This window comes from Melopsittacus undulatus, chromosome 3, assembly GCF_012275295.1.
Source record: "Melopsittacus undulatus isolate bMelUnd1 chromosome 3, bMelUnd1.mat.Z, whole genome shotgun sequence".
NCBI lineage: Eukaryota > Metazoa > Chordata > Aves > Psittaciformes > Psittaculidae > Melopsittacus > Melopsittacus undulatus.
The window spans coordinates 14,924,244-14,936,775 of NC_047529.1; the positions used below are offsets into that span (position 1 = coordinate 14,924,244).

Genomic DNA, 12,532 nt, shown 5'->3' on the forward strand with positions numbered 1-12,532 from the left:
AGAGATACTAAGAGCGGGGCATTTATTTTAGCTGACTAAGCAGTAGAACTGGAAGGCTAGAGTCCTGAATTTTAGCTCCTGTTCTGACCCTCTAGTTTGCAGATGTTCAATCTCTGTCTGCACTTCCATGTAAGTAAAATGTTCACCTTACACATAAGTGTTTGGAGATTAGCTAATGTTGGGTTTGACTTTTGAATGCAAGTCACTGCAGCAAAGTAGATCTCAAAAAAAAGGGCGTGTGACCACTTGGGTGTCTGAGTTGCGCCAGCTAGATGCAGCAAGCAGAACGACCTAAGTGGCACAGGTAACACTGCTGCTACTTTGACAGCATTATTGCAACAGGAACTATACAGTAAGTAACCACTACTTCACCTGCTACTGAAATGGGTAACCAGTGAACAAATAACTGTTTAACTATAAACTGCCAAGAGTCAACGCAACCTGGTGAGTACACAAAGTTTGGCCCAGACACCAAGGCTTGATTTTCCTACTTATGCTGAAAGCAACGTAATTAAATTGACCGGATTTTAATCTTCTTTACAATTCTCCCATGGGATCAATCCACTTAAGATTTCCAGGACATATCTTTTCTTTCCTGAACTCCAGACTTAAAAGGTCTGGAGAGGAAGAAAGGAAGGCAAAGCTAACTTACTCTATTTAATAATCCAGAGAATGTCTTAATTCGTAAGAATTCAGGAACAGTTACAAGTGGTTGGGTTTTCCTTTTGATGTCTCTAAATCACAGAACTGTTGAGGTTGGAAGAGTCCTCCTGATATTATCCAGTCCAAGCCCCTGCTCAAGCACTACACCAGGTCATCCAGGACTGTGTCCAGTTGGTCTCTGGAGCCTCCATAGACAACGACTCCACAAACTCGCACCACAACATGTTCCAGGGTTTGAATTCCCTCATAGTAAAAAAGTGTGTTTCTTCTGTTCAGACAGAACTTGTTTTCATGTGTTTTAATTTGTGCCTCTTGTTCTGTCAATAGGCCCTGTGGAGAAGAGTCTGGCTCCCTCATCCTCATTTCTCTCCATCAGGTATTTCTACACACTGTTAATCATAGAATCTAGAATCATAGACTGGTCTGAGTTAGAAGGGATCTTAAAGCTCATGTAGTTCCATGCCCCTGCCACAGGAAGGGATACCTTTCACTAGATCAGGTTGCTCCAAGCCCTGTCCAACCTGGCCTTGAACACTGCCAGAGACAGGGCAGCTGCAGCTTCTCAGGGTAACCTGTGCCAGGCCTCACCACCCCTACAGCCAAGAACTTAAGAGCTCATCTCAGTCTCCCCTCTGTCAGGTTAAAGCCATTCCCCCTGGTCCTGTCCCTACAAGCCCTTGTCAAAAGCCTCTCTCCAGACTTCTTGTTGCCCCCTTCAGGCACTGGAAGCTGCTCTAAGGTCTCCCTGGAGCCTTCTATTCTCTAGGCTGAAGAAGCCCAGCTCTCTCAGCCTGTGTCCATAGAGAAGGTGCTCTAGTTCGGTGCTCAAGCCATAGGACAGGTGTGTCCACCAGGAAACTGAGCTGTTGACTACAACTCTTTGAGTGCAACCATCCCCTTCCCAGACCTGCTGGCAGTGCTCTGTCTAATGCAGCCCAGGATACTGCCAGCCTCTTTTTGCCATGTAAATACATTGGTGGCTCAGCAGAATTAAGCCTGAAAAATCTATTTTCCTTATGCAGTGATCCCATGGTATAGCTGTGGGGGCACTGCATAAGGTGTGCAAACAGGCACAGCTGAAGTTCACTCATGTCAGGTACATAATTTAATTATCAGTGCAAGTACCAATAAGCACAGACTACTAAGTTTGTGTGTTCTATAGGAAATTATATTTCCCTAATACAGAACATCCACTTACACATGTACACATGCCCTTGTGACTAAAGAAATGTGTTCACAATTCTAATCAAGTATACGTTAGAGTGTGTCAAGTAAAGATAACCTGTATACATCTATTTACCATAGCTGAGTATGTGAATAAAGGCTGATGAAGCAGCCCTTTAACACCTACCATTCAGCAAAGATCTGGGAGAACTCAAGGGAGCTGTTGGCAACAGGTGAGATGAAATAAAAAGGGACGTTGGAGAGTCCAGCAGAGTCAATATACTGATACAGGCACTCCAGCAGATCATATATTACTCCAGAGGGATAACAGGGAACCAGCACATTTCCTCCATTCCGAACAGTCATAGCTAAGAGAGAGAGAGAATGAGAAAAATCAATTAACAGGGTTCATATTTAAACTTTTTAATAAATTACTATAATCCAAATATCACATAAGGTATAAAAAGCTATCACATGAATTAGCAGAAGACATTATGCATATGAATTGAGAGGAACACTTATGATCATTAAATACATTTATTTACTGCCTTCTCCAGGAAGCAAGACTGGAGAAAACGATTATACTCCATTAGCTGGGGGGCACATAACAGACTGAGCACAAGCTAAACTCTTGACACGAGAGGGCGGTCTTGCACTGGCACATGAGGATAAACGACTGACACAAAACACCCCATCATCAAAATAAACCCTGCTCCATCTATATTAGCTGCGGACCAGAGGGGAAGGACAACCGTTCACAGGTCTCAGTTGAAAGCTCTACACATGGTAAACTGTTCTGTACTTGTTTTTCAGTACTCCAGATGAAAGGCTTAAGTTACAGTTATTTCAAACAGCCCTTGAGGCTAGAAGTGGGTGGTGGAGTGTTTCTCCTTTTTAAAAAAATCTAAATATTTCTGTCATTTCAATACAACAAGAACAATTTAAAACCTCTATGAATTTCAGACAGCATGGGACTAGAGAAAAACATGGAAAAGGAAAAAGAAAAATAGGTTTACTCTGTAATTGAGACAGATTTGAGTCCAACAGCAAAATATTTTGCTCTTTCGGCAGAATAAATGACAAAATACTGTACCTTATGGGAAACTGGAAATCCTCTGTCCAGCTCACTGAGCAATTGCTGCCTCACTAGGATTTAATCTGTGGTCTTGGGGTAAAACCATCTACTGATGTTAATTGCAGTGCAGCAGCAGTAACATTATGCATCAAGGCATTACACAAAAAGCCGTGAAAGAGCCTGAAAAGGCATATATTACAACCCTCCATAACCACTTCCTTGACTTCAATTTATTGACAAGCTATGATGGGGTACAGATTTAGCACATTAAGGGTCTTTTTGCCCCACCTGAATGCTGAAGGAAGACTTTTATGGCTGAATGTTTAAAGGTTTTACAGAGTCTGGGGAAATGCAGAGACTCTCTCGAAGGATTTTTCATATGCATTTAGGTGCTTAAGTCCTTTTAGCAGTCAGTGCCTATTACATGCTGTTCTCAACAACAACTGGTGGTCCAAGACACCTTCTACATCACAGTTATATTAGAAGTGCACTGTAGTGAATTATTGCCTAGGTTTTGTCCAGGGCACATGCAAATTGTATCACCAAAATATCTGTAAATATGAATAGCAATATTTTACATTTGTCTAGAACCTCAAATGTTACAAAACATCCCAGCAATGTGTTACATTATCACTCCTACATGGGTAAGTTTAAACTGTCCCATCTGTAAAGAGGATGTGAAGAGAGGGATGAGATTAAGAAAAATATTTTCAGAGCCATCTGGGGGATGAAAGTTAAGTCCCTGGCTCCAGGACCAGTCTTAGCATTGCTTTATTATGCATCCAAAAATTCTGCAGAGAGGGAAGAGGAGTACCTAGATCCATAGCAGCAGGAATGCTGCATGGGCCAGAGACAGGATGCAGAGTGGAGGGTACATTAGTGGTCAGTGGAACACGAGTTATGCCTCCAGTTCTGTATCTGCAGTAAACATGTATCAGCTGAAACACCAAGGTGTGTGTCTCCAAGAAATAGGTGCCCTTTTCTTTCCTCAGGCACCAACTAGCTTCACCTGGTTAAAACGAATGGCTCACCCTTCCCTCTGAAGATCCTGGAGGAACAGCTTTCACCTAATGACAGGCTGGTGAAAGAATTTGTCCAGGACATGAAAAATGTGAGATTCACTCCTAAGACTTTGTGGTGTGTTGACCCTGTCTGGAGGCTAGGTGCTCCACGTAAGCCCCTTCATCACTCCCCTCCTTTTTCAGTCTCATGCTCTGCCAGTGAGAAGGGGCACAAGAAGCTGGAGGAAGCAGAGACAGGACACTTGACCCAAACTAGCCAAAGGGGTATTCCATACCACAGCATGTCCTGCCCAGTATATAAACTGGGGCAGTTACCTGGAAGGCACAGATTGCTGCTCAGGTCAGGCTGGGTATCAGTCGGTGGATGGTGAGCAATTATACTGTGCATCACTTGTGTTTATTGCCTTCTTTTCCTTTTCCCCTTTTTGTTTAGTATCCTCTCCCCTTGTTATTTCCCTTATCATTAGTATTATTGATGGTAGCAGCAGTGGTTTGTGTTATACCTCAGTTACTGGCCTGTTCTTAACCAGTGGGAGTTACATTCTTTTGATTCTCCTCCCCATCCCTTCAGGAGTGGGGGGGAGGAAGAAGGGTGGGAATGACTGAGTGGCTGCGTGGTTCTGAGTTACTGGCTGGCCTAAACTCTGACAATTCTTTGTGGCGCCCAACATGGGGCATGAAGGGTTGAGATAACAGATCTGACCAGAGCATGTCTAATCGTATTTGTGATAAACATTAATTGGTTTTGGATTAATAGTCACTTGTCACAATGTTTATTTATATGCTCTCAGAGTTGTTGTGCTTAGTCACAGAGTTCCAAACCGTACCTTACTTGCAGCCACTATTTGCTGTTTTAGTGTTTATCAGCTGGGGGGCCTGGGCAAGCCTATTGTTTCTCTGTACTTCATGGTAATGACTTTTAATACAATAGACTCATCGATCATGAAACTCGTCTGGCATGTGTTCTCAGCATGGTCATCACCTCTATACTTTGGGAGGCATATAATGGATTTTTTTAGCAATTACACATCCTTTTTATCCTCCTTGGGTGGTCAACCTATGAAGGAGACATGCCCCCCCCCAGACAAGGGGGAGAAAATATAATGCAAGGCTCATGGGTTGAGATAAGGACAAGGAGAGATCACTTTCCAATTACCATCATGGGCAAAACAGACTCGACTTAGGGAAAGGAAATTAGTTTAATTTACTACCAATCAAATCAGAGCAGGATAATGAGAAACGAAACCAAACCTTAAAAAACACCTTCCCCTCACCCTTTCCTTTCTCCTAGGTTTAACTTCACTACCAAACTCTCTGCCTCCTCCCCTCCAGCAGCACCAGGAAATGGGGGTTATGGTCAGTTCATCATATGTTGTCTCTGCACTCCGTCATCACACTCCTCCCCTGCTCTAGCATGGGGTCCCTCCCATGTGAGATAGTCCTTCATGAACTGCTCCAGCAGGAGTCTTTCCCACAGACTGCATAAACTGCTCTAACATGGGCTTCCCATAGGGTCACAGCCTCCTTCAGGCACACCCCTACTCCAGTGTGGGGCCCTCCATGGACCACAGGGGCACAGCCTGGCTCACCATGGGCTGCAAGGGAAATCTCTGCTCTGGCACCTGGAGCACGTCCTCCCCTCCTTTTTCACTAGCACTGGGGTCTGCAGGGCTGCTCCTCTCACATTTTCTCACTCTCTCTGGCTGAAGTTGCTGGTTTTGTTGTTACACAGAGGAAGCTTCTGGAAGCTTCTCACAGAAGCCACCTCTGTAGCCCCCTGCATACCAAAACCTCGCCAGGCAAACCCAATACACTTAGAATTCACAGCTCTCCCTTCCCTGAAATCATTGATTCACTATGGGAAAACAACCAGAAGTTCAAGATTCCTGGGGTCATGGAGAAAATAACAGAGGGTAAGGTCTTGGAGCAGATGCCAACTTGAGTTTCTGTTCCCAGGAAAACTATAGAGCTGGTTAACAATAATTAATATCTCAATCAGGGAGTGGAGCACTCTTTCAGCCAGCTGCTCTACCCAGGGCTGCTGGTCCCTTGAATCTCATGCTGTTGGTGGCACAATGATGCACCTTTGAAACTGGCCTGGTGCATACTTCTCCCCAGGGCAGGAAAGGACAGCAGCATGGCTACCCCACCTCTGACAAGGCTCTGTGTGACAACTTTTTTGTTTAGAATACACTATGCGGTTCCTTGGTACAAGTTTGTACATATGTGCTGGGGTCAGCACAGCTGGGCACTGCTTCTTGAGGGTGCTACTAAGTGGTTCCATAAAGGGATAAGAGCTTCTGCCAAACAGGGATGAAAACCTCTACAAGCATATTGCTTCCCATGCAAATAGTAGGTCCAATCTGGCTCTCTGCACCACTACAGCAACTTTCTGTAGTTGTCAGTAAGAAGACATGTATATTTGAAAGCTGTTTAAGCCTAATTTATCCCTGTGACTGATGGATGCACTCTCTTGATAAAAGTTGCATAATAATCTTGGCATTTCAAATTTAGTCTCCTTCAGTAGCTCCATAACAAGTTTTTCAATTTACAGCTCACAATGAGATACTTGCTTTTCGAACAGCTGCCACCACAAGGTCAAGTTGGCACCTAAAAAGCAAACTGTGCTCTTTTCTGCTTTATATAAACACATGCACACATACACAGAGGCACGATCGCACACGCACACAAAATATCACAAACTGTCCCTACAGACAGTCTGGCAAATTTGCTGATGATGCCCAAGGCAATGTAAAAATACAATTGCTTTTCTTGAGCTGCAGGAGTGCTGGTGCTGCAGTGCTTAGCATGGAAAAATGGGGTTTGGGCTAAACTGAGTGGAACTCGGAGATGTGACAAAGTATGGCTTCAGTGCTGCACACACAATGCTGGGAGGAAGTCATACATGTGACTTGGTAATAATGGGAATTGGCATCTACAACTCTACACGCTGGGATGAAAACAGAGATCAAGGTGAAATTTTCACACTTCCATTTCTGTGCTTCACGACACTTATTCACAAGCATGCCAGTACCTCATGATACACATTTTTGGTAAATTCCCAGTGTCTGCTTTAGAGTTTTCACCTAGTGCATGCTCAGCTTCTTGTGAAGTGCACTGAGCATTTTGGAAATGTGAAAAATATATTAAAATGATTGTGCTCAGCTTGCCTTCTCCATTGCTTTTCCCAGTAACCTATTGCTTTTTGGACTTTTTTACACATTTGAAAGAAAACTGATTCACTATTTTCTTCTCCTAATGTTGGGTAAATGTCTAAGTACAGCTGGTGTCATGTAAAAGACAACCCTATGACTGCATTACGCATAAAATTATTTAATTTCTTCAGGCTGCTGTTTTGGGAAATACCACTCAAATCCCAGATTCTTACAATGGCATTATTTTAAGCATATATCTTCCTTGAGCCTTTAATAATTTTCTAATTTCTCTGAGTATGTCTCCTTCAAGATAGAAGCTGGCTTGAAGACCATCTGCAAAACCCTCAAAATAGTTCAGAATGTTGCTGTAAACCAGAGCAACTTGTGCAGATGAACATCCACCTGTACCTACATATGTAACACATCTATTTATGTGCATTCATCTTTTGGATTTTGCTTTGGCCCAAGCTACATCTCTTTGTTTAATTTTTAAAAGCATTTTAATTAACAACGGTTTCACTCTTGTTTACTGAGCATACAGCTGTTGCAGCTCAAGACACAACTGACCACCAAGATACTTGCTGGAGAACATTTGGACCTGATGGAAAGAGTCCAGAGGAGGCCACAAAGATGCTCCAAGGGCTGGAGCACCTCTGCTCTGGAGACAGGCTGAAAGAGCTGGGTTTGTTCAGCCTGGAGATGAGAAGGCTCTGGGAAGGCCTTAGAGAAGCTTCCAGTGCCTAAAGGTGGCAACAAAGAAAGCTGGAGAGGGGCTTTGACAAGGGCCTGTAGGGACAGGGCAAGGGGGAATGGCTTTAAACTGACAGAGGGGAGATTTAGATGCTATATTAGTCAGAAGCTCTTACCTGTGAGGGTGGGGAAGTACAGGCACAGGATGCTTAGAGAAGCTGTGACTGCCCCATCCCTGGCAGTGTTGAAGGCCAGGTTGGATGTGGCTTGGAGCAACCTGGGCTAGTGGAAGGTGCCCTGCCCTTGGAAGGAGGTTGGATTGATTGAACTGGATGAGCTTCAGGGTCCCTTCCAACTCAAACCATTCTGTGACTCTGATTTGCAACAGAGTTGGCAGCAGAGCAAGACCTAGCACTCCTCAGCCTCTCCAGGACAAAGCATAACATTTCAACTCAGATTTGCTTCTGTGGTGGTTTATGGTAAGACGATCGGATGAGACCATGCTACCATCTGTCAAAGGGACTGTAACCCCCATAAAGATCCATAATGGACAGAGAAGGGCAGCACATCTGGATTTAGTACAAGGTCAAGAAAGCTTATCTGTGACAGCTCATAGAGTAATAAAATTAACAATTCTTAAAAACAATGAAAACCCAGACCATAATACACACACACATAAACACATATCACTTAGGAAAGGAAGTCACAGGTGTTAGGAATTAACACAGCTTCAAGGGGAGGCTGAACAGGTTCTTGGAAGAGAAATCCACTGAACATTACTAACCACACAAAAGTTATGTCTGATTCAGGAAATTCCTGAAAGAAAAATACTTGAAGGCTATGAGATGAAGAGGGGGAAGTATCCTATAACCTCATTCTCTTCTCTACTCTAGTCATCTGCAGGATGTTGGTAGAGGGGGTCTTTGGCATAACTGATTATTACAATTCTTACAAAATGCCAAAACACACTCTATTGATAGCTATTTACATGACAAGGAATCATCCTTGCCCTCTACCTCATCTTTTCATGCAAACAAAACCCACATCATTTTACTTTGTACATCCCACGACAGGACCTATGACTCCTGTTTGAACTGTGATGTGTCCTATGTAGGGATATCTGATTCTGATTTAAAGTTCGTGGGTGATAGAGTCTATCACACTCCTTTAAGTATCTGCCTTCCACTACCAAGGCAATCTCACACTGGGCTTGTAAGACAGTACATAGATATTCAGCAAATGTGAATATGCACAAGGATTTTAAAATGGGAAAAAAACAAAATATTGCAGGGTTTCTTTACTTCTCCAAGGGTGCATTCATATGTAAAAAGTAAGATTGAGAACTTGCACTTCAGTCCTATTCTTAATCTTATTCTGCGATTTTGGGTAAGCCACCTAAATACTACAGCTCAGATTTCTCCCAGGTCTGTGATGGGAACCAAAACACTTTCTTACAGTAAGAACTTCTGATGTCATTTGGTAACCTTTGTAACAATTCTCCTATCATAAGCTTTTTAGTCTTCTTTTTACAAAGTATTTGGTTTAAAATAAAGGGAATATACCTGATAAAAGAACAGAAAATATACAGCAGGACAGACATAAGGAAGTGATTTGATGAAAGAAGGGTGAGAGCACAGAGGAACTGAGATGGGGGAAGGGGAGAAAAGGGGAGAACAGCACTGGATGTGACTTTTCAAACAGGCTGGAAAATACTGCCATTCACACTGATACCACAGCTTTGCAATTATCAGCTTTTCCAGCTGTGAAAGCGTCTGATTAGGTTTTATATTTCTGGGGTCTATAAATATATCTTGGTATTTTTTTTAAACAGAGATTGTGCTGTTTGCTTTTGATATATTTAAAATCAGGTGTAAGAAGGGAAGCAGATGTACTTGTTTTCAAAACTGAAAGTCATAAAAAAGCATGTAAAGATTTTGCATTGGCTGATATACAGGAAGGAAATAGTAATATTACAGATGGGAACAATATCCAAAACCTAGGCAACACGTAGCCTGTTGGCAGCTAAGAGACATACTTAGCAAACCAAGAGCAGCAGATGATTAAAACTCATTATACCTGTTCCATTCCAAAACATTTTAGGTACAACTTGTGTCTCTCCAAGCACTTACTGTATTAATGACATCAGGAGCACATCGTAAAATCTAAACAGCTAGTTTTATGCCAGAAGCTATAGCTGGACAACTTATTCAATTCCAGGAATCTCAGAATTATTTCCCACCAAGAGCAATGAATAAGATGATAAAACAGGCAGAAAACTTCTTTCAACGACCTACCCAAGTTGCTGCAGAATTCTCCTACCATGCCATCTGGGTTGGCAGTTGGGATTTGCGTAAGACCCGTCAGGATGAGAACATCACTGTTTTTAAGAGAAGCCTGGTCCATGGGCTGAAATAGAGCACAGTGAAATAAAATGAGTTACATGAGAGTCATAACACAGGTTTCTCTGCTCTCTACAAAGAAGACTGCAATGCGTAATAGACAGTGGCTAAGAAGGAGAACACATGGTCCTCCATCTGTGGAAACCTAACTGAAGTTAATAAAAACACATACAACTGTTTACCTGCACACTACAGCCCAAAACAAACAATGGAACTGTAACCAGATCCATCTCAAAGTGGTCTCCATAGACTAATCATTTCATGGCCTCAGGAGCTGAACACTGCAAAGGCAATAACTTGCTGAGAATGTGGCAGTATGGTCAGGAATGATTTGACACTTGAATTCTTATTGCTGGCTGCACTAGGTTCCAAGTTGCTTCCTTTTGCAAATTAAGGTGCCAGCTTTGATTTCCAGGGCTTACTGTCTACAGGAGGCAATACCATTTTCCTCAACCTCTTCCAAGGAGAATCAGTGGATTCTCTTCAGAAGAGGTCATGAAGAAGCTCTCAAGTTTGTGCATGAATCTGAATGCTGCACAAAGCCTGCCCTAGACTGTGGAGTCTGCTCTTCTGCCCACAGTGTTACAAGTATGACTTTCAAATAATCATTTAAGATTATTTGTGCAAGGTTCTTCAGAATTCTGTCCTTGTGAAATAGTAAATAGCTACTGCTGGTACAAAAAAACAGATTAGATTCCTTAATATTGGGAAAGTTTATCTAAGAAATACACATACTTTTTGTTTTTAATATACCTTTAAATTTAGGCCAAACAGATAAGTATTTCAGTAACAGTCAGTAGCCGAAAGCAGGTGAAAAATCACAGCTTCAACTGCACAAAAAAAACCCATATAACAAAAGTAGTACTCCCAATGCAACATCAGACCTAAAACAATAGAGGAAATATAACTCGGCTTACCAGTCTCCCTAGTGAATCAGATTAGCACTATTCCCTCCTCCAATACCTTTCTTTGAAGACTATACTACAGCCTAAGCTATGTCAAAGCGGAATAGATGACCTCCAATCTGCTGGATCTACAGTGAATGTTGTACAGAGTCATTTGGTCCTAGGCGCAATCCTAGGTTTTGCGATTAAAGTGCTGGAGGTAGCTATTACAAACACCTATCCATGCCATGTCTGCTTCCTGAGGGACAGAAGAATTTCCATCTGCACAGTCTATCCTGTGACTCACAGATGCAGCAGAGGGACTGACAATTAAACAGTCCAAGGAAACAGTGTGGCACCTTGGCCACTGGCAGGCAGCCTAATGTTAAAGCAAAATTTGCTTCTGCCTCAACTGTGCTTAAAGATTTGTTTCACCGAAGTAAATCATTTAACATGTTTTATATTGGCATTTTATTAAAGCAGAATGAAAACACATACCCGCTTCTCTCCATTAGCAAACATAGAACTGATATCCAGAAACAATACGTAAGTTTGACCTGATATTAAATATATATTCATTATACTCAAAACTTAGCATAAGCAATCTTGAAAAGGCAAAATCCACTTCTCTCTCTGCAGATGCAGTACAGCTACGGTGAAAAGTGAACTTTCAGCCTTGCTCTGTGCTGGGATGCACTTCCCACAGCTACTATTCAAGCAAAGGTGGGTAACTGCAGCCAGATGTGTGGTACTTTATGGTTATTTACTCTTAATAGACTGTAGTCTCACCAACCAGGAAAGATTTCGACCAGAAAAGACTGACAAAGAGATTTCCTCTACAAGACCACTGTACCATTAATTCCATTGCTCACAGTTCCTCAGTGCCGTTCTTAAGTAGTTGAGAAAGACCTTGCTCTGTTGAAACATGCAGGGGAATTTCATATCAACTTTGACAGAAGATCACACTGTGCATCTCCATGTTGGACCTGACCTAACAGGTGAGATTTATTGCAATCTTTGACTCTCCGTAGTGTGTCTGTGAAAATGAAATGCCAATAATGCAATAAAAAATAATATCGAATCTGCCTGTGATAATGTACATAATGATTATCCTGTATTAGATACGCATAATTTCAGATGCTATTGCACTGAGAGGGCTTGCATTGATTTTGGGGGGTTAATGTAAAGAATATGTCTTAAAAGGCTTTTAGTGACATGTCTGGACCTGTACTGTCAACTCTTGTTCTCCACTTCAGTGGCAATTGGTGTCAATTCTATCTTCAGTGAAGGGTGAGGCAAAATTTTCAATAGAAACCATTTGCCAGAAGACAGAAGTAAAGGGAACAATTAATGGTGCCAGAACTCTCAAAGAAACCTTTTCAAGCTGTTCAGTTTCAGCAGCTATGAATACAATCTTGCTGAACCCTTCACCTGCTCTTCCTACAGATCGGCTGAGGATTTTGCAGGATATTCCTGCTGC

The 12,532-nt window shown here is 42.3% G+C and overlaps 1 protein-coding gene across 1 annotated transcript in view; it reads right to left on the minus strand.

Moving 5' to 3' along the window:
- Positions 1-12,532, minus strand: part of INTS9 (integrator complex subunit 9) — an 81,242-nt gene that overhangs the window by 35,361 nt on the left and 33,349 nt on the right. The window contains exons 9-10 of the mRNA XM_005146393.3: positions 10,064-10,175; positions 2,015-2,195 (exon numbers count right to left, since the gene is read on the minus strand). Of these exons, the coding sequence (XP_005146450.1) occupies positions 2,015-2,195; positions 10,064-10,175 (293 nt within the window). The remainder of the gene's footprint in view (positions 1-2,014; positions 2,196-10,063; positions 10,176-12,532) is intronic.